We start from the raw sequence: 22,287 nt of genomic DNA, 5'->3' as shown, positions 1-22,287 counted from the left end.
CTCTCTGCAGTGCTGCCCACTTGCCAGCAGCTCCCTCCATCCCAGGAGCCCAGCCCAGCTCAGCAGCAGAGGCCCAGCCCAAGGCACCACTTTCTCTGCCCCTCTGGGCTCCCTCCAGGTGTCCCTGGGGCTGCAGGGGAACCTGCTGGGAAACAGGCTGAAGGCATCACTCATGTTCCCTCCCTCAGCTGTGGGCAGAGAGACTTAATCTCCAGCAGAGTCATTACTCCTATTAGAAAAATAGTTGGGCATGAGAATCAGTTTTTTGTCCCATCATTTTTTTTAACATTTTTGTTGGCGACATGGACAGAGGGATTGAGTGCACCCTCAGCAAGTTTGCACCCAGAGAAGTTGTGGATGCCCCCTCCCTGGAAGTGTTCAAGGACAGCTTGGATGGGGCCTTGAGCAACCTGGTCTAGTGGAAGGTGCCCCTGCCCATGGCAGGGGGGTTGGAACCAAGTGATCTTTAAGGTCCCTTCCAACCCAAACCATTCTATGAATCTATCATGATTCTATGACCAATAGGAAAGCAATTCCCATTCAGGGTTGGTGTGTGACAGACACCCCAGAAGGCATTGCAAGCAGTGCGATTTGGTGCCCGTGTGCCACTGACTGATGCCATCAGTCAGAGGCATCAGTCATCAGATGGCATCAGAGAGGCAAGGTCTGTCCCTTCTCTTCCCAAGAGCTCCAGGCATTGCCTGAACACAAAGCACATCACACTGGGGTCTTTACTCACACCCTTGATGGTACAGGCAAGGAACAGACAAACCATTTTCACCATGTGCCTGGATACATCTTGTCTCCAAAGAAAGTGTCCCCCAAGCACAGCAATGGGTCCTACCAAAACTCAACGGAAACTGAAAAGGGCATGCAAGGGCACCGAGATGAGCTGTTTCTACTTCAGGAACAGCTACAGAAGAATCAGCAATACTGTGGGACCACTGCTAAATGTAGTAAGAGTAGGTGTAGGTAGACTGAGATACTCTACGCACTCTTTGCCTCAGCTGCCACCAGCAAGGTCTCCCAGACCTTTGTGCTCTGAGGCAGAACTCTGGAGGAGAACAACCAGCAGTGGATGAGGATCAAGGCAGGGGTTACTTGAGCAAACTACACCCTTATCAGTCCATGGGACCAGAGGGGCTGCACGCAAGGGTGCTGAGAGTGTGTCCTTCACCAGGAGGCAGTGGTCCATTCTAATTCCAGTAAGAAAGGCACTCGGACGCTGTGAGGGATCTTGTAAAATGCTGCTCATTAGCACTAACCTTGTAAGGAGAGAATCATGCCGATAATCTTAGGTGCCTTTAGATGGTGGGAACCCCAGGTGGTGTAGCATTGAACAGGCCTCTGACCCCCACACAGCATGCCATGCAGACCCCGCCCATAGAAGACTGTCTCCTGGTTTGATCATTCAAGCTGCTCTTAGCTTTGCTTACAAGAAACCACCTCTTTTCCTCATCTCTACAGTCAAAGAGAAAGGATGTTCTCATGAGAACTCCTTGCTGCACTGTTAGGTACAGGCAAGGCCATGCAGGGGGCGTAAGGGCTGGTACTGAGTGGGAGCTGCCTGCAGGCCCCTTGGGACAATGAGCTGCTGAGGTTGTCCTGCAGCCAAGGGATCTGTGCAGCACAGCACAGGCGTGAAGGCCAGGCTGTACCTGCAGCACAGCACCGCTGGCTGTACTGTGGTCTTCTGGTCAGGATCACTGCTCAGGTTTCCCTCTGAGAAGTCTGTGCTCCACCCTGGTGCCACAGCTGAGCTGCTGCGGCCAAACCGTGCACAGCCAAGAGGAGGTGGATCGCAGGCAGGAGGAGCTGGACCCCTGTGGCTTGGCACACAACTGTGATGGTTTGGAATGAAATGAGATGTGGTGGGACAGCTTGCTCACATGAGGTTCTGCAGTGGAGGAAAACAGGCTCTGCTGGAGAGACTGGCAGAGAGGATGAGTCTGGGGGATGCTCCCTGTGTTGAGCAGATGCCCCTGGTGTTCTCCTGCTGTGGAGGACGACAACCAGCAGTGGATGGGGATTGACTCAAGGGTTCCTTGAGCAAACTCAAGCACCGTTTCAGAAATGGAGATGGATCAGTTGACCAGGTCCCTGAACACAAGTATTGGTATGCCATGACCCCTGAGATTCCACTTTTAGCTCCAGAAGAGTATGATGGCCCTTGAGAAGTCCTGGAATATCTCCTGACCCATGTGGTGGTTTAGGCTGTGAGGGGAATGCAAACAGCACCTCTGACGGGAGTAGTTTCACCTTCAGTGCTGCCGTACAGGGCAGATGGAGGCACTCCAGACGTTGCAGGCACTCTGTGGAAGGGTTAGGTCTTCAGAGATGCAAAATGGAGATAATGGTGTTGTGTCAGTGTCCACCACAGAAAAATTTGCCTTGCTTTGTGCTTTTCACCCATTTGGGATCTGCCCCTTGACATTTTTTGGTAAAACCATAAACTCCTCACACACACATACACTTGAAAGAAGGGTCGTGGTGGGAGTCTGTTACAGACCCAACCAGGACGAGGAAACAGATGAAGTATTCTACAAGCGGTTGGCTGAAGTCTCACAATCTCTAGCCCTTGTTCTCGTGGGAGACTTCAACTTACCAGATATCTGCTGGAAATACAACACAGCAGAGAGGAAGCAGTCTCGGAGGTTCCTGGAGTGTGTGGGAGATAACTTCCTGATGCAGCTGGTAAGTGAGCAAACCAGGTGAGGTGCCCCTCTTGACCTGCTGTTCACAAACAGAGAAGGCCTGGTGGGCGATGTGGTGGTTGGAGGCTGTCTTGGGCTCAGCGACCATGAAATGATAGAGTTTTCAATTCTAGGAGAGGTAAGGAAGGGGGTCAGCAAGACTGCTACCCTGAACTTTAGAAGGGTGGACTTTGGGCTGTTCGGGAGTCTGGTTAACAGAGTCCCTTGGGAGGCAGTCCTGAAGGGCAAAGGAGTCCAGGAAGGCTGGACGTTATTCAAGGAGGAAATCTTAAAGGCGCAGGAGCAGGCAGTCCCCGTGTGCCGCAAGTCGAGCAGGCGGGGGAGAAGACCAGCCTGGCTGAACAGGGAGCTTTGGCTAGAACTCAGGAAAAAAAGGAGAGCCTACCGCCTTTGGATGAAGGGGCAGGTGACTCAGGGGCACTACAAGGATGTTGTGAGGATATGCAGGGAGAAGATCAGAAAGGCGAAGGCGCAGCTGGAACTTAAACTGGCCACCGCCGTTAAAGACAACAAAAAAAGTTTTTATAAATATGTTAGTGACAAAAGGAGGGCCAGGGAGAATCTCCCTCCCTTGTTGGATGCAGAAGGTAACCTTGCCACGAAGGATGAGGAGAAGGCAGAGGTACTTAATGCCTTCTTTGCCTCAGTCTTTAATAGTCAAGCTAGTCATCCTTGGGTTTTTCAGGCCCCTGAGCTGGGAGACCGAGATAGGACGCAGAGTGAAGTCCCAGTTGTTGAAGAGGTGGCAGTCACTGACCTGCTCCTCCACCTGGATGTGCACAAGTCCATGGGCCCAGATGGGATCCACCCGAGGATACTGAGGGAGCTGGCAGAGGAGCTGGCCAAGCCTGTCTCCATTATTTAGCAGCAGTCCTGGTCAACCGGGGAGGTCCCGGATGACTGGAAACTAGCAAATGTGATGCCTTTGTACAAGAAGGGTCGGAAGGAGGATCCCGGGAACTACAGGCCTGGCAGCCTGACCTCGGTGCCGGGGAAGGTCATGGAGCAGGTCATCTTGAATGCCATTATGCAGCAAGTGCAGGACAACCGAGGGACCAGGCCCAGCCAGCATGGGTTTATGAAAGGGAGATCCTGTTTCACTAACCTGGTCTCCTTCTATGACAAGGTGACCCGCTTAGTGGATGAGGGGAAGGCTGTGGATGTTGTCTACTTGGACTTTAGTAAGGCCTTTGACTCAGTCTCCCACAGCATTCTCCTGGAGAAGCTGGCTGCACACGGCTTGGATGGGTGCACTCTACACTGGGTTAAAAACTGGCTGGACGGCCGAGCCCAGAGAGCGGTGGTGGTGAATGGTGTCAAATCCAGTTGGCGGCTGGTCACGAGTGGTGTTCCCAAGGGCTCAGTACTGGGGCCGGTCCGGTTCAACATCTTCATTGATGATCTGGATGAGGGGATTGAGTGCACCCTCAGTAAGTTTGCAGATGACACCAAGTTGGGTGGAAGTGTCGATCTGCTGGAGGGTAGGAAGGCCCTGCAGAGGGACCTGGACAGGCTGGATCGATGGGCCAGGGCCAACTGCATGAGATTCAACAAGGCTCAGTGCTGGGTCCTGCACTTCGGTCACAACAACCCCATGCAATGCTACAGGCTTGGGGAGGAGTGGCTGGAGAGCTGCCTGGCAGAAAAGGACCTGGGGGTGTTGGTCAACAGCCGCCTGAACATGAGCCAGCAGTGTGCTCAGGTGGCCAAGAGGGCCAATGGCATCCTGGCCTGTATCAAAAATAGTGTGGCCAGCAGGAGCAGGGAGGTGATGGTGCCTCTGTACTCGACACTGGTGAGGCCGCACCTTGAATCCTGTGTTCAGTTTTGGGCCCCTCACTACAAGAGGGACATCGAGGTGCTGGAGAGTGTCCAGAGAAGGGCAATGAAGTTGGTGAAGTGTCTAGAGCACAAGTCTTATGAGGAGTGGCTGAGGGAACTGGGGTTGTTTAGCCTGGAGAAAAGGAGGCTGAGGGGAGACCTTATTGCTCTCTACAACTACCTGAAAGGAGGTTGTAGCGAGGTGGGGGTCGGTCTCTTTTCCCTAGTAACGAGTCATAGAACGAGAGGAAACGGCCTCAAGCTACGCCAGGGGAGGTTTAGGTTAGATATTAGGAAAAACTTCTTCACTGAGAGGGTGGTCAAGCACTGGAACAGGCTGCCCAGGGAAGTGGTTGAGTCTCCATCCCTGGAGGTATTTAAAGAACGGATAGACACGGTGCTTGAAGACATGGTATAGATGGACTTGGCAGTGTTAGGTTAACGGTTGGACTCGATGATCTTAAGGGTCTTTTTCAACCTTGACGATTCTATGATTCTATGATTCTATGAAAGACAGACAGCAGAAGTGAATTAAGGGCAACAATGTCTGAGAGGTATTACCTTGAAATGGTAAGAAAGGGTTAGCAATGAGAGAAAAAGCGCTGTTCTAAAAACTTCATGCCAGAATCTAAATACTCTTAAGGTATAGCTATCTTGTGAATTCAGAATGAATGACAAAAATAAAATTAACGAAATTAAATTTATCATCATGAAGAAGAAGAGGAAATTTTAGAGCATGGTACTGTTACTGCTCTTAATGAAAACAGAAATAAGTCCGTAATGTGGCACTAGGCCCCCATCCAGCCACTCACTCACTCTCCTTTCCTGAGGGGTTGGGAGAGAATCGGAATGGCAAAGTGAGAAGAACTCATGGTTCAAGATGAGGAGACTTGAACAGGTAAAGCAAAAGCTGTGCCCACAAGCAAAACAAAATCAGGAATACATTCGCTCCTTCCCATCGGCAGGCAGGTGTTTAGTCATTTCAGGGAAAGCAGGGCTCTGTCACGAATAACGATTACCTGGGAAGAGAAATGCCAAAACTCCAAATGTCTTCCTCCTTCTTCCCCCAGCTTTTATTGCTGAGCATGATGTCAAATGGTGTGGGACATCCCTTTGGTCAGTTGGGGTCAGCTGTCCTGGCTGTTTCCCCTCCTAACTTCTAGCCAAAACCCCAGCCCAGTTCTTAGAAGGGCAGCGTGAGAAACAGAGAAGGCCTTCATAATGTTTAAGCACTGTTCAGCAATAGCTAAAATAGTTTTGGTCAGAAATCTGAAACATGGAACCCTACGGGCTGCTATGAAGACAATGAACTCCACCCCAGCCAGCCAGGGCACACTGGCCTTTTTGGAAGGTGTGAGAATGAGAACAGTGAAGAATTTGAGAGGGGGAAGAAGGGAAGCAGTAAATTAAAGATGAGGCCAGGGATGGCATTGGGACTGTCTGGGGTGCCTGTGCCACTGCCTTGTACCTGATGTGAATTATTTCCACAGTCAGAGGGACCCTGAGTGCTTTCCGTAGTGTTGAGGACATGAAGGGTGAGGAATGAGAGTGTCATTCAGTTTGGAAGGGACCGTGCTAGATATCTGTAGAAAACATCCTGCTCAAAGCAGGGTCACACCAGGTTGCTTATGGTTTTATCCAGATGGGTTTGAGAAACTTCCAGGGATCAAGGCAGTGCATACTCTTTGGGAAACGGCTTCCCATGTCTGGCTGTCCTCACCTTGCAAAAGTTTCTCCCTATATTGAGCCTGACCCCTTCGTGTTCCAGCTCATTGCCTCATGTGCTCCTGCCTTGCACCACAGTGTCTTCTTGGGAACCTCACCATAGGCATAGTCTGTTCCATCCTCCCCGTAAAGCCTCCATTCTCCAGGGTGAACAAGCCCAGCTCCCTCAGCCTCTCCTAACAGGACAAGTGCTCCAACCTTGACCATCTCTGTGGCCCTCCACTGAAATTTTGTGGCCCTCCAGCTCTCCAATGTCCCTCTGGCATTGCAGGGAACTAAAACCAGAGCAAGTATTCTGGATGTGGTGTCACAAGTGCTGAGCAGAGGGAGACAATCACTTGCCCTGGCTGTGCTCCTGCTCACACAGCCCAGGATGTTGTTGGCCATTTTGCTGATGGCTCATCTTTTGCTTAAAGGAACCCAAAGACCAGCAGACCCTTTCCTGTGGAGCTGCTACCTGCCTAGCCAGTCCCTGTCCTAGGACATGTCCACTTCAGGAGCAGGACTTTGGTTGCATCTTTACTGGATATCATGAGGTTTCTATGTCCCTTGGGATGGCAGCCCTGCCCTCCAGCCCTGCCCGGCTCTCCTCACTGGGATGTCTTCTACAAATGTTATCAAAAAGTACTCTCTCCTATCCTCCAGGTCACTCAAAAGATGTTAAACAGGGCAGGTTGCAAGCTAGATCTCTGCAGGACCCTACTAGCTAGATGGCTCCAGGCAGAGCACCACGCATGTACCACACTCCTCCAAGCCCAACTACTCTCCAGCAGGTTTTTTACTCAACGACTTATCGACCCATGCAGCCCATACTGTCCTAACATGGACACCAGAAATTTCTGGAGGGATGATGCTGAAAGCCTTGATGACTTCGAGGTAAAAGACCATCTCTGCTCTCCCTGCATCCAGCAATCCTGTCCTTTCATCACAGAAAGCAAAGAGGATGGTGAGAGACAAGCTCCCCTGGGTAAACCCAGTCCCCTTCTCTTTCAGACACCCAGAAATGGGATTCGAGTGGACACGAGCTGGGGCACAGCCTTTCATTTCCCTGCTCATCATTTGGGCATTCTGGAAAGGTGTATGCATTGTAGAGGTGCTGCCAGTGATCAGGGAGTTCCGAGTCTCCGTGACCTATCAAAGATGCTGGAGAGTGGCCTTGCTGTGCCATTGGCCTGCTCACTCAGCACCCTGGGATGCTGCCCCTCCTGTCCCATAGACTGGTAAAAGATGGTTTGTTCAAGGGACCCCAGACTTGGTCCCCATCCACTGCAGCCTGGTCTCCTCCAGGGTTCTATCTCAAGGCAGAAAGGCCTGGGAGACCTTGCTGGGGAAGTCTGAGGCAAAGAGGACACAGAGATTCTCAGATCTGTCTACACCTGCTCTTCCTAAATTCAGCACTGGCCACACAGGATCTTTGTTTCTTCTTTAACTGTTCCTGAAGCAGTGAACACTCCTTATGGTGCCCTTCAACTGCCTTTCAAGTTTAGACTGAGTTTTGATCTGGACCCTTGCGGAGCTTGGAGGATGCTGTCCTTGAAGAGCAGCTGTCCTGAGCTCTGCCACCACGCCTTGGCATTTTATTCCATCAGCATCACAGCTCCGTCTCCGACGTTAACATTCCGCTCATCCTGTCTATGCCCCTCACTGAAAGCACTGCTGCATATTTTGGCTGAAGCAACACAGCTGTCAAACCAGTGGAACTCATATTTGCCATAAGGAACCCTGGTACCAAGTCTCCAAGACCCCGTGGGTCCAAAGGCTTTGCTTCAGAGCAGAGACAAGACACAGACAAAAGAGAGCTGCATGTCTTTCTAGCCCCAGGTCCAAGGACCCAGGATGAAATGCCTAAATTCACTCAACAGAACACATCCTCCCAGCTTGGAGAAAAGAGATCCTTCCCTGTCACCTTCCTGGGTGTCCTGTCTAAGGATGGCACAAAAAAGTGATTCTCGTGCCCAACTATTTTTCTAATAGGAGTAATGACTCTGCTGGAGATTAAGTCTCTCTCCCCCCAGCTGAGGGAGGGAACATGAGTGATGCCTTCAGCCTGTTTCCCAGCAGGTTCCCCTGCAGCCCCAGGGACACCTGGAGGGAGCCCAGAGGGGCAGAGAAAGTGCTGCTGTGGGCTGGGCCTCTGCTGCTGAGCTGGGCTGGGCTCCTGGGATGGAGGGAGCTGCTGGCAAGTGGGCAGCACTGCAGAGAGACAGCTCTGCCCAGGAGCAGCTCCTCTGCAAAGGGCAGCAGGGCTGAGGGCACTGCCTGCAGGCAGCGAGGGGAGAGGAGTGAGGCAGAGAGAGGTTAAAGGCACTCTGGAGCTGTAAGATGCTGAAAGTTCACTGCAAGGAGGGATCTTCACAGCCTTCTACATGGTAAGTCTCTGGCTGCAGGACAATATAGCTGGTGTTCCTGGAGGGATCTCCTAAAGCTGGTACATCCGACAGCACATAGGATCTTTCAGGAGGACTCTCACAGTTTCTCTAAGGTAGAGGAGGGGGATGGGCTACAGACCAGGGCTTCCCTGCTGCACCATCAGGACAGGGCAGAATGGCTGCCTTCTTCTGGGTACCACTCCGGGATTTTGAAGATAGGGGTGCAGCCAAGGGTGCCCAGGGCTGTCCTTCAGAGCAGTGGGGAGAAGCTGTGGGTGAAAGCAGTGACCCCTAGCAGGGCAGGATCCTTCTGCTGTCCAGAGGGTGCAGCGTGGGTCAGGGTTGCTCAGACTTCTACATGACCCAGACATTTGCAGAGGGTCATTTTAAAGACGGATATAAGGTAGGGGATTACCTGAAAACATAGAAATCTGTGCTTTGGATTTTCTCCTCTTGGCTGGCTGGGTGGGAAGTGGGAGATGGAAATTTATTTCTCTGCTCTGGAGTAGGCAATGAGACCCCAGTTCTCGCTAGGACTTGTCTGAGCTGTTGCTTAGCCCCTACACACACAGAGATGCCCCTGGGCAGTGCCCTGCTGCCAGGAGGTGCCTGCAGGGCAGAGCTGAACACAGAACAAGACGGATGGGCTCTGTGAGCATGGAGAGGGAGGAGATGTGGGGATTCAGGCATCTCCCTGCCATCCCCTGCAGTGCCGATGCTTTCCCTGGAGCAACCCCCTGGTCTCCTCACTCACACAGCACAGCCTCTGCCCTTAATAGCATGGGGATGTGGCCATGAGTTGCCATTCCAGCAGCTTGACCACCACAGAGGGCAAAAAATCAAATGTCTGACTGTGTCTCCCTCTCCTGCCTCCCTTGGCAGGGCTCCTTTGGCATGTTCTCCTCTTTTCCCTGACACCCTTTTTCTCACTGTTACACTCACTGGTGTGGGGGGGTGAGGATTCAAGTGCAGCTTAGACACCAACGCTGCGTGTACTGTCATGCACATATGGCCATGGAGGAAAAGCACCCAGCTCGCACCCTGTTCACCTGTGGGGCTCTGGGTACTGCAGTCTGTGCGGCTGGCACTGATCTCACCCTCCCTTTAGGACGTAACAAATGTAGGACAGTTGACTCTGTCCTTGGGAGGTCCTGCTGGGCTGCAGGCTGCCCTCCCGTGGGGCACAGCTCTCCCAGGGCATCTCTGTGCTTTGCAGGAGCACCCTGGAGAAGACACCTCGGTGCTAAGGCCATTGAGATGCTGCTGGGTGGCTGCATGTGGGCAGCTGTAATGAGGCCTCTGTGTCCCTGGTTGGGAGGGCAGAGCTGAGATCCTCCTCAGGTACGATGGGATGGGGTCAGGGGGTTGGAGATCTGCATTTGGAAACGGGATTCCTCTGCTCCCACCACTGGCCTCTTTCTTTTGGGGGGAACACCCGAGTGCGATAGTCCTCCAGCTGGAAGAGCTGCCAGCACAGGGCAGCTGAGAGCAAGGCTGATGGACAGAGTGGCTGTCCTCACTCTGCACTAAGGGACAGTCCCTGTGCCCAGTCTCTGCACCGACAAGGTTTCCCTTGCAGTGCAGCAGAAATGCCAGGCATTGGTGCATTCAAACCACTCCTCAGCTGTGCTGGGGCAACTAGAAGAGAAGGCACAACCCAAGCTCCCCACAGCTCTGCTCTGCACTCAGGTGAATTGGGAGTGACAATGCTGAAAAGCTCTTAGATATCAGGATTGGATTTAATCTGAGATCACCCTGATTTCCTGTTTACCTACTGGTGTAGAGCAGGACTGACCCCTGCAGAGCCCCCAGCAGAGCCTGCTGCCCATTGGGGCGCAGTCAGTACCAACCAGAGTTTGTGAAATGGACCTGCCAATGGTCTTCCTGAATGAAGAGAGACAGTTTGGGGGGGTTGTAGGAAAAATGGCTTTGATATTGCTCAGAAAATTATCTAACTAACTGGTCACTGACTTTTTCTTCGATGACAATGCCCCATCTCCACGGGCAGCAGATGTCCAACAGCAGCTCCATCACCCACTTCCTTCTCCTGGCATTTGCAGACACATGGGAGCTGCAACTCTTGCACTTCTGGCTCTTCCTGGGCATCTACCTGGCTGCCCTCCTGGGCAACAGCCTCATCATCACCACTGTAGCCTGCGACCACCGCCTCCACACCCCCATGTACTTCTTCCTCCTTAATCTCTCCATTCTTGACCTGGGCTCCATCTCCACCACTCTCCCCAAATCCATGGCTAATTCCCTCTGGAACACCAGGGCCATCTCCTACACAGGATGTGCTGCCCAGCTCTTTCTGTTTGTCTTTTTGATGTCAGCAGAATTGTGTCTTCTCACCATCATGGCCTATGACCGCTATGTTGCCATCTGCAAACCCCTGCACTACGGGACCCTCCTGGGCAGCAGAGCTTGTGTCCACATGGCAGCAGCTGCCTGGGGCACTGGGTTTCTCGATGCTGTGCTGCACACGGCCTATACATTTTCTTTACCCCTCTGCCAAGGCAATGCTTTGGAGCAGTTCTTTTGTGAAATCCCTCAGATCCTCAAGCTCTCCTGCTCACACTCCTACTTCAAGGAATTTGTTCTACTATTGTTACTTTCCCATTAGCATTTGGGTGTTTTCTTTTCATTGTTCTGTCCTATGTGCAGATCTTCAGGGCCGTGCTGAGGATCCCCTCTGAGCAAGGAAGGCACAAAGCCTTTTCCACATGCCTCCCTCACTTGGCTGTGGTCTCCCTGTTTGTTAGTAGTGGCACATTTGCTTACCTGAAGCCCCCCTCCATCTCCTCCCCATCCCTGGATCTGGTGGTCACAGTGCTGTACTCAGTGGTGCCTCCAGCAGTGAACCCCCTCATCTACAGCATGAGGAACCAGGAGCTCAAGGTGGCCATTAGGAAAGTGATTTCAGGAATGTTTTTCAACTATGATAAATTTTCCATCACTGTTCAGAAATGATTCCCAGGGTTACCCATTGTAGCCCTTTCTTTTCGTTTGTCTTTAAGCCTTTTTATTATCGTTATCTGTATGGTTATAAGTGTTTATTGTGTTTCTCCATAAATGTTCGGATTCATCCTACTCCTCCTGAGGAACAAATCTGCTCCGTCTCTCCTGGATTTGATATAAAAGTGTGTCTTCCTAGGACAGAGCTGACACTCTCATAGCATCTCTGTAGTAAAATGGGATCTCCCTAGTGCACTAACATAAAGTTGGGATCTTCTTCCAAAGCTAATGTCAACAACAGGCCCAAGGAACTTCACTCAGAAAGGGCCTTTTTCTCCTTGGAACTGGAAGAGGAAAGCTCATTGTCACTTTGATAGCTGTTGGAGACCAAGGGTTGGAATTTGAACTCACCCATTGGTGTGTGGTGCCCATGGAGGTGGTGAATGCTCATTGAGGTGCATACTCAGGGTTGCCCCACATATGACAGGGAAGAAGACACTCTCCAGGAGGGGATCTGGAGCTTCCTGGAGAGCCTGGGGTTTCTACAGGGAGAGCGTGTGCTTGGGGTAGGCAGTGGCTGGAGCCCCACAAAGTGGGAGATTGCACGAGGTGGAGTCACCAAAATGGAAGGTGCAAAATCCAGGGGTCTGCAAAGAAACAAAGATGGCCACACCCAACCATACACAGACCAGCTCCAACAGGGAACAGCACTTTTACAGTCACCACACCACCAGCAGCACTCACACAACCATGAGCGACACAAACATCTCTAGCCCGTTCCCCCTCTCGGGCCGATCTGCTGTGAAGGTCACAAGTGGTCTGTGCATCCCCTTACCCATGGGCACACACGCCTGCCATCCCTCCAGTGTGGGCCTGGGCTTTGGGTCTGCTCAGATCCCTGCCCAGTCTTGGGGCCATTACCCACTTGGCAGCTGGAACCCTAGGTGTCTCCACATGCTGGTGTCGTCTTTCTGAAGCCATCCCCACTTGGATTTGGCCAGCATAGCATGTCCATAAATTCACCCCAAACACACATCCAACAGTGAGCACACTCACGCATCAAACAGCCAGAAGCAGAGTTTAATAAGAAGGCCATGGTGATTAGGCACAGATTTGGCCAGACCAGCACTGGTCAGCCCCCTGCCCACATGCAGCCAGCCCCTTGCATACCCCTCCTCTCCCCATACCCATTCTTCTTCTTCCCAATCTACCCCTTCTCTGCCCCAGTCCGCTCCCCAATTAACAACTGTCACCATAGAATCATAGAGTCATAGAATCATAGAATCATTTAGGTTGGAAAAGACTGTTAAGATTATCAAGTCCAACCGTTAACCTAGCACTGCCAAGTCCACCACTAAACCATGTCCCTAAGCATTACATCTACATGTCTTTAAGCACTGCCAAGGATGGGGACTCAACCGCTTCCCTGGGCAGCCTGTTCCAGTGCCTGACAGCCCTTTCAGGGAAGACATTTTTCCTAATATGCAATCTAAACCTCCCTTGGCGCAATGTGAGGCCGTTTGCTCTGGTCCTGTCACTTGTTACTTGGGAGAAGAGACCGACCCCCACCTCACTACAACCTCCTTTCAGGTAATGGTAGAGAGCAATAAGGTCTCCCCTCAGCCTCCTCTTCTCCAGACCAAACAACCCCAGCTCCCTCAGCTGCTCCTCCCCAGCCTTGTGCTCCAGACCCTTCCCCAGCCTTGCTGCCCTGCTCTGGCCATGCCGCAGCACCTCAATGTCCTTCTTGGAGTGAGGGGCCCAACACTGAACACAAGATTCGAGGTGTGGCCTCACCAGTGCTCAGTACAGGGGGATGATCAGTTCCCTGGTCCTGCTGGCCACACTATTCCTGATGCAAGCCAGGATGCTATTGGCCTTCTTGGCCACCTGGGCACACTGCTGGCTCGTATTCAGCTGGCTGTTGACCAACATCCCCAGGTCCTTTTCCACTGGGAGCTTCTCAGCCGCTCTTCCCCAAGCCTGTAGTCTTGCACGCGGTCGTCGTGACTCAAGTGCAGGACCCTTTCTGCCCTAAAAATGAGGGCTTAGACCCTAAAAATTAAACTGTGGGCCCTACAAAAAGGCTATGGATAATAAAAGACAGGTTGGGACCCTAGAAATGAGGATTTTGGCCCTCAAAATGAGAATTTGGGTACTAAAACTGATGGGCTAGATGCTAAAAATGACGCTCTGTACCCTGATAAGGAGGGGAACCTCTTGGTTCCTCTGTGGCCTGTGATGGGTGCGCTCAGCCCCTTGACCAGACTGGCAGTGGGTTGGTGCAGGATCCAGAAGACGTTAAGTCCTGAGCCATAGCAGGGCCATGAACTCCTCATGTTTCAATCTGTTCTCTGAAAACCCACAAAAGAGCAGAGTGGCACAGTGAGCGTCGATGCATATGAGCTTGGAACACCGACCATGCGGTTGACACATGAATAGCGGGTGGCTTTTCCAAGACTCATTTATCAAGGGACAAAGAAAGTTGTGGGTACAAGGAGCCTCCTGCAGACCTTTTCCATTGCCTGTAATTTGACTGCAAGCCAACCATTTTATCCTATAAATACGGCAGCCTCAGTGAGCCGCCTTCGAGCTCTCCCTGCTCGGCAGCGTGGCGGCACGGCGGTGATCTCCCCTGGAGCTGGGACACCTCTCAAGGTTGCTCCTCGAGGCAGAGAGACCTCTACCAACGGCAGATCTTTGGTAAGCAACTGATACTGCACATAACCTTGTAGTATGGTAACTTTGATTTTGTCTTGGTGACTTTGATTGCATGCTGAATTGATGCTAATGAAACGTTACATAAACTTTGCATGTATAATCCCTTAGACATAAACTGTTCTCCAAGTCTGAGACTGAGACTGGACCTAGCCACACCTAAGCTCCATCAGGAATTTAGAAAGCAAGGGGGTCTACTCTGAACCTCATGACTCAATGGGTGGGTCCTCCTTAATCTTTTGCATCCCCGGACTCTCTGTAAATCATTTTAACGCAAGTCTAACTCAGTTTTCCTTTGTACGGTTCTTCCATGCAGTCATTAACAGAGTGAACCTTGCCACCGAACTTTGTTAAGTTGCACTTTTACAACATCATATTAAACCCGCTTTTGCTAATACCATTGTTGGTGATTCCTTAAGCGACCTAAATCACCCATTTGTGACAAATTGGCGTAGGCAGCAGGATCCTAAACCAGGACTCACAACAGAGTGTCAGCCTCCCCATCAGTCCCTGGGCTGGGGCCATCCATGGCACTAGGAGATGGAGGTCAGTGTTTGCCTGTGTCCCCTGCCACTGTCTCCAGGAGATCCCTGTTGCCCACTGCCGACAGCCCCTCTGAGCCAGCCCCTCTCCCCAGCACAAGGCTCCTGGCCCAGGGGCTCCCCAGGGTGCTCCTGCTGCCCCAGTGAAAGAGCAGCCTGCCCTGAGCTGGTGTGTGCAGACATAGGTTTCTTTAGGTCACTTATTCCCCCAGGAAAGCACAGAGTTGCTCCATTGCTCTTCTCCAGGGACATCCCTGACCCTAGAGAGCCTTTCCCCAGGGGACTGTGTCCATGCGGCCACTCCTGCCCCTTCCCTGTGCTTCTCACAGGGCCCAGATCTGGCAACGCTGCTCTGCAGAGCAAGCGGGCTGTGGTGCCCAAAAGCCACAGAGAGACAATCCCAGGCAGATCCCTGTGGATCGCTCACCATCTCCAGGGGCGCTGGGCACCCACAGGTGAAGGCTCAGCTCAAGCCCATGCCCTAACACATCGCCACATGCCCTGCTGCCCTCAGCCCATGGAGAACCCAAGCACAGCAGCACGGCCTTGTGGGGGCGATTTCTTCAGCCTGTTGCTGACCTCAGCTTTGGAAGAAGAGCCCAACCTCCAGACACCGGCACGGAGGAAATCCATTTTATTACAGAGAAGTGGCACGGGAGGCCAGCTGTACCATCGTGCCAGGCATGTGCAAAGACCTCTGGGTCAGACAGACTGGGTTCATGCTTCTGGAGAAGCGGAGAGCATGCAGACATTCCTGGAGAAACAGAATTATCACAGATAATACGCTAGGGCTGGAAAGACATGCAGCTCTCTTTTGTCCATACCATGTTTTCGCTTTGAAGCAAAGCCTTTGCACACATGAAGTCTTGGACACTTGGTACCAGGTTTCCCTCTGGCAAGTCTAAATTTGCCTGGTGCCACCGCTGAGGTGCTTCAGCCCAAATGCGCAGCAATGCCCTCAGCCAGGGGCACAGCCAGGGTGAGCTGGAGCCATTACTGTTGGAGGCGGAGCTGTGACACTGGTAAAATAAACTGCCAAGGTGTGGTGGCAGAGCTCAGGACAGCTGGTCTTCAAGAACTGCATCCTCTAAGCACAGCAATAGTCCAGATTGAGATTCAGCCTAAACCTGAAAGGCAATTCAAGGACATCATAACGAGCTGTTACTGCTTCAGGAACAGTTAAAGAAAAAAGAAAGCTTCTGTGTGGCCAGTGCTGAATTTAGTTGAGAGACAGATCTCAGATTCTCTATGTCATGTTGTCCTCTGTCTTCCCCAGCAACCTCTCCCAGGCTGCTGTTACTTGAGGCAGGACTCTGGAGGAGAAGAACTAGCGGTGGATGTGGATCAATTCAGGGGTCACTTGGACGAACGCAATCCTTCCGAGCGTACAGGACAGGAGGGTCGGCATCCCAGGGAGCTGAGAGAGCAGGCCAAGGGCACAGCAAAGCCACTCTCCATCATTTTTGAGAGGTCATGGAGACTGAGGGAACTCCCTGATGACTGTCAAAATGCAAATTTTGCAAAAATGCCTCATGTGCAGGGGAACGAAAGGCTGTGCCCCAGATCGTGTCCACTCAGCTTCCATTTCTGGGTGTCCAAAAGAGAAGGGGACTGGATTTACCCAGGGTAGGTTGTGCCTGACCCTCCTCTTTGCTTTCTCTGATGAAGGGACAGGATTGCTGGATGTGGGCAGAGCAGTGCTTGTGTTTTACTTGGCAGGCAGAAAGGCTATCAGCATCATTCCCCACAATATTCTTGCATCCAAGTTAGGATGTTATGGTCTGCATGGGTGGATGAGGAGATGGGTAAAAATTCAGCTGGACAGTCGGGCTGGGAGGAACGTGGTCAATGCGTAGTATTCTGCCCAGAGGCCTGTAGCTGGTAGGGTCCTGTCATGTTTCAAGAGGTTTTAATTACCCAAAAGAGTCGAGAAAATGCTTTTTCATAACATTTGTAGATGACAGCACATTGAGGAGCGCAGACACTACATTGGACGGCAGGGTTGCCGTCCCAAAGGATTTAGACAGGCTGGAAGGATAGGCCAATAGTAACATCACGTTATCCAACAAGGACAGATCTAAAGTCCTGTCCTGATGTTGGCTAAGGCCCCGCAGTGACAGAGGGCAGGGACTGCCTCGGTTGGTACCAGCTCTGCAGGAAAGGCTCTGGTGGTCCTTTGGTTTCATTAGCAAAACACAAGCCATCAGCAAAGGCCAAAAGCATCCTGGGCAGTATGAGCAGGAATACAGCCAGTGGAAGTGATCACTGCCCTCTGATCAGCACATTTTCGAACAGATCCAGAATACTTCCCTAGGTTTTGACCTCCTGCAATGCCTGAGAGACATAGTTAAACAGGAGCCAGTTCCACGGAGGTCCACCAAGGTAGTCAGGGTTAGAACACTTGGACTGCGAGACGAAGCTTAAAAAGCTGGGCTTGTCCAGCTGGGAGAAGGGAAGATCCTGGGGGAACATGCAGCAGCATGGCACTGTTCCCAGGAGGACTGAGTCAGGCTCATGGCCATGGTACAAGACATAAGGGCAAGAGGCAATGGGCTGAAACAAGAGAGGGTCAGGCTAGAGAGAGGGAGAAATTATTCCAGCATGAGGATAGTCAAGTGCTGGAAGCTGTTTCCCAGGGAGCGTGCACTGGGATCCTGGAACATTATCAAGATGTGTTTGGATAAAGCCCTGAGTACTCTGTCTGACCCTGCTTTGAGCAGGGGGTTTGCCCAGACACCTCCCGAGGTCCCTTCCAGATGGAATGATGCTGTCCTTCCTTCCCCTTCATGTTTTCCAATTCGGGAGAGCTCTCAGGTTCTCCCTGACCCCAGAAGTCATGCACATCAGGTTCAGGGCTGCTTCACAGGTGTCCCCAAACAGCCCTGACCCCATCCTTCTGTTTTCATTTCCCCCTGCCCAAGTTGTTCTCTGTTACCCTCCAAAAGAACAGCCTACCACGTTCATCCTTTCCCCATTGGCCCTGCATTTCTTGTTTTGTACCCTCTCATGGTACGTCTGAGGTGGTTGCTGTAGTGTTTTTGACCATGGGTTGCAACTCAGTTGAACACATCATTCTTTCATTACCTGTGGTGTCCTGCAATTCCCCATGCTGCTTTCTTGCTGGAGGCATTGGCCCACAAATCTTAAGCACTGACATGTTGGAGTTTCAGTCCTGAGGGACCTTCACATCCTTGTGGCTTTGGCCAACAGAAACCTCTTAGAGTTTTTCAAGATGAAGGGGGCAAGGTCTGCATACGGAGTGGGATAAACCCCATGCACGAGGAGCAGCTGTGACGTGACTGGCTGAGGAGTGTCCTGAGGAGAAGGGCATGGGAGTTACGATGGATGCCGTAGGAGCTAGTGTGTTTCCCATTTTGAAAGGTGGATGGAGAAACTGGAGAAAGTCCAGAGGAAGTCTGTCACGGTGGGGTTAGGGACCTAAAGCACATGAGCTGTGTGGAGTGGTGGAAGGAACTGGGTCTCTTTAGTCTGCTGAAGGAGAGGCACAGGGCGGTCTAAAAGCAACTGAATCCTGGCAGAGAAAACAGCCATAAGTTTCTTCCCGGGGGCTTCAGGCTGGGTCTCAGGAAAAACGGACTAGGGGGGTGATGTTACCCTGCAGCAGGACCCCCAGAGCCTCTCTGTGATCTCCATTTTTGGAGGTTTTCAGGTTTCAGTCAACCTGGGATTGGTGATACCCCACTCTATGCTGGGAAGCTGGCCCAGAGATCCCAGCCCTCCCTTTCCCAACAACCCTTCCATGAGCCTGTGCCTTGCAGTGTGCCCCAGGAGAAAGGATTCAGCTGGAGCTGGGGGTCTCTGCAGCAGAGGGCCATGGGACAATTCAGGGTAGAATGGTCTTGTACTCAGGAGGTCTCTAGTTCTGCCTTTGGCTCCAAGCAGGGCCAGCTCTGAGGTCTGAGCAGGTTGCTCCATAAATGTCAGCACCCCTGTACAAAGTCTGCCACCATTACGGAAATGGAGATGAGGCATTTGACCAGCTCCTTGAATCCAGGAATGGGTATGCCATGCCTCCTGAGATTCCCAGGGACACCTAAGCTTTGTGTGCAGAGAGGCGTGAGTCCTCCTTTGGTGTCCTGGCCAGTCTCCTGGCAAATGCGGTGCTTTAGGCTGTGGAGAGAATCAAAAGAATCTTTTTGACCAGGTTAGGTTCGCTTTTCATGCTGAAATGCAGGGCAGATGAAGGGAGCTCAGAGCTTCCAGGCTCTCTGCTGCCCAGTTAGGACTTCAGAGACCAGAAATGCAGGTAACGGTGTTGTGTCAGTGTACAGCACACGGAAATGTTGGCTTCCTTTGTGCCTTTGCACTAATCTGGGATGTGTCCCTCAGCTGCCTTTGGCTAAAAAAGAAACAGCTGCCGTCTTCCACCTCCCCCTCCTCCACAAAACAGGGAGAAAAGATAGGAAGCAGGGATAATTTAAGGGCAATACTGTCTAAGAAATGTAATATTTAAATGATAACAGAGACCTAGCAGTGAGAGAAAAAGCACTTCATGCCCGAAGCTAACTACTGAGCACTTATGGCTATTTTCTCAAGTAAAAATTAATGTTGGGAATGAAATTAAAGTGCTTTAATTAATCATAATGAAGAATAAGAAGGAACTCCTTTACAGCACTGTGCTGTTCCTGTTATTATAGTGATAGTACCGCTCATTCCTTAAACAGCCTTGAGAGCTGCTTTATTTTTCTCATTTCCAAAGCTCAACCTACTCAGATTGTCAAAGGACTACCTCAAATCTCTGCGACCCAAATGTCTCCAACCTTCTCTCATCAAAGGACGCTTCTCACGATCACTTCACTGCCCAGTCTGTATTTTACATCTGGGTGAAGTCAGGGTATTCCTTTGCAAAGCCTTCCCCACAAAAGCCTTTTCTACGTGCTCATCCCACTGGTATCATCACCTCCTGCTGGGTACAGCTCCATCCTCTTTCTGCAGGGCTCCATGGGATGGGCAGTTTTCCTGTTTCTTCTGCCCATTCACCTTCACAACCTTTTTGGATTGTCTGCGTATCAAATACTGTCTCAGGAAACACATTTATCCCCCACAGTTTCAGCCATTCCCAATTGTGCTCATGATTTTAAAAAGCTGCATGAAGAAAAGGAACAGGGTGATGTTTGGAGCGATGGGGTTTGTCTTCCCAAGTCAGCATTACGTGTGACGGAGCCCTGCTTTCCTGGAGATGGCTGAACATCTGCCTGCCCATGGGAACAATTCCTTGCTTTGCTTTGCTTGCACACATGGTTTTTGCTTTACCTGTTAAACTGCCTTTATCTCAACCCACGATTTTCTCTACTTTTACCCTTCTGATTCTCTCCCCCATCCCACCAGGGGGGTAGTGAGTGAGCGACTGTGTGGTGCTTAGTTGCTGGCTGGGGTTAAACCACGACAAACAGAAAATCTAGAGGTCTCTGGGCCACTGTTCCAGTGCTGGACTGGCCCCCTGGTGATTTTTTTTTCTTTTTATTCTTTATGTCAAGTTAGTCAAGCATTACACAGCTCAGTGCAAGACATCATAGCAGGGGAAGATGACCTTCATGTCTTTTAACTTTTTTAAGCTGATTCCACACAGGGACACTGTAATAGTCCATGGCATCTAGCAAGTGATTTCTCAAGCCTGAGGGCAGTCATCTCTTCATCGGTTGTGTCACCCTCTGGGCCCTACTGACTACTGACCATGCTTTGACTCTTTCCCCTGAACGTTACGTTGGTCAGACGCAGCTTGAAGTAGCTATTGGCATCACGCTCTTGAGGGGCACTGAAGGTGCTCTAGAGTACAAAGATATCATGGTGGGGCATGGCGTAACAGGAATGCCTCAGGAGACCTCTCCCCTTCTTGAGGAGGATGAAAGCCAGGCTGGACACATGGTTTTGTTTAGCAAATATGGGATGCTTTGTTCAGGCAACCACGTAACCCAGTGGGACTTTTGGTACTGCTTGGGACTATTTTACATCCTCGGTAGCATCACTTTGTCCATAGGAGTCTCCTCAAGGCAATTCTCACTTCCTTATTCCTCAGGCTATAGATGACAGGGTTAAACATGGGGGTCACAACTGTGTAAAACAGGGCAAGGTATTTGTCGGTGTCTACCGAATCCCTTGACCGTCGCTTTAAGTAGACGACTGTGGCCGAGCCATAGAAGAGCATCACCACCCCAAGGTGTGACGAGCAGGTGGAATAGGCTTTGCGTCTGCCCAGACCTGAAGGCATTTTCAGAATTGCCCTAATAATTTGAATGTAAGAAGTAACTATTAAGGAGAAGGGAAGGATTGCGAAGAGCAGGATGATGGTGTACAGCATCACTTGGTTCCAGAACGTGTCTGCACAGGCCAGTCCCAGCAGAGGGGGGACATCGCAGAAAAAGTGATGGAGGTCATGGGATGCACAGAAGGGCAAAGTGAACACCTGGTAGGTCTGTCCTACTTGCACTGGTACGACAGCCACCCAGGACCCCACCACCAGTCTGATGCAGAGACCCCTGCTCATGACGAGGGTGTAGTGCAGGGGGTCACATATGGCTATGCAGCGGTCGTAGGCTATGGCAGCCAGGAGAAGGCATTCAATGCTGCCCAGCAAAACCAGGCAATACAGCTGGGCAGCACAGCCCAGGAAGGAGATCCTGCCATCCGCCCGCAGGAAACCCACCAGCATTTTTGGCAGAGTGGCTGATGTGTAGCAGATCTCCAGGGTGGACAAGTTCCTCAGGAAGAAATACATGGGGCTGTGGAGGCTTGAGTCCACCACTGTGATGAGTGCAATCAGGCTGTTCCCTGTGAGGATCATGAGGTATATGGCCAGGAATGCTGTGAAGCACAGGCCCTGTGGGCCGGAGTGGTCAGAAAATCCCAGAAGAACGAATCCGGATCCAATGGTGTGATTCTCCAAGCCTTTTCTTTGGGGCATTTTCCCTAGACAGAGCAATCCAAACATCAGGCTCTTAGAGGATGCTAATGGCCTGTCCACCATCCCACACACTTCAAGCCTAGAGAAAGACTACGAACATCAGCGTGCACGTGATTGCAGGATTAGGCGAGCTGGACCAAGATCTGCCTGAATGTTTGGAAATCTAACATGGTTCGCTTGCTGCAGGGGGAGGGTTAAAAAGAGGAAAGAACAGAATCCTTGAGCCTGAATGGCTGGGTTTTTTTAATATGGGTAAAAGAAACTTGACTTTCTTTTTCAGAGTTGATTTTCTTAAACAGAATACCTGGTGAGAGATGAGAAAAAAAGGAAGAAAAAGGATAAATACTCACCCTTTTAAGAACAGTCTTGCTTACGTTCCTTGTCCAGATCTTGTCAGAGCTGCATTGAATGTAAGAACACGAAGAAGAAATAGGGTGAAAAAGAGGAAAGGGATGAAAAGGGGAAGACAAAGCAAGGCAAGGCCAGGCAAGGAGAGGCAATCAAAAGAAAGCGAGGCAAGG

General features: G+C 51.3%; 1 protein-coding gene and 1 pseudogene across 2 annotated transcripts; one reads left to right on the top strand and one right to left on the bottom strand.

Moving 5' to 3' along the window:
* The first annotated feature begins 10,640 nt into the window (after nt 1-10,640).
* On the top strand, nt 10,641-11,599 carry LOC309603615 (olfactory receptor 14C36-like; annotated as a pseudogene). The gene has a single exon. The product of its transcript is annotated as an olfactory receptor 14C36-like (transcript).
* Nucleotides 11,600-20,827: 9,228 nt separating this feature from the next.
* LOC309603611 (olfactory receptor 10AG1-like) lies at nt 20,828-21,766 on the bottom strand (the record flags this gene model as incomplete). Its single annotated transcript, XM_082338411.1, has 1 exon — nt 20,828-21,766. The coding sequence occupies one exon, from the start codon at nt 21,764-21,766 to the stop codon at nt 20,828-20,830; it is 939 nt and encodes a 312-aa protein (XP_082194537.1).
* Nucleotides 21,767-22,287: the final 521 nt, after the last annotated feature.

Source organism: Platalea leucorodia, assembly GCF_965183815.1.
Source record: "Platalea leucorodia genome assembly, contig: HAP1_HAP1_SCAFFOLD_148, whole genome shotgun sequence".
Taxonomy (NCBI): domain Eukaryota; kingdom Metazoa; phylum Chordata; class Aves; order Pelecaniformes; family Threskiornithidae; genus Platalea; species Platalea leucorodia.
This window is presented reverse-complemented; position numbering and strand designations above follow the sequence as displayed.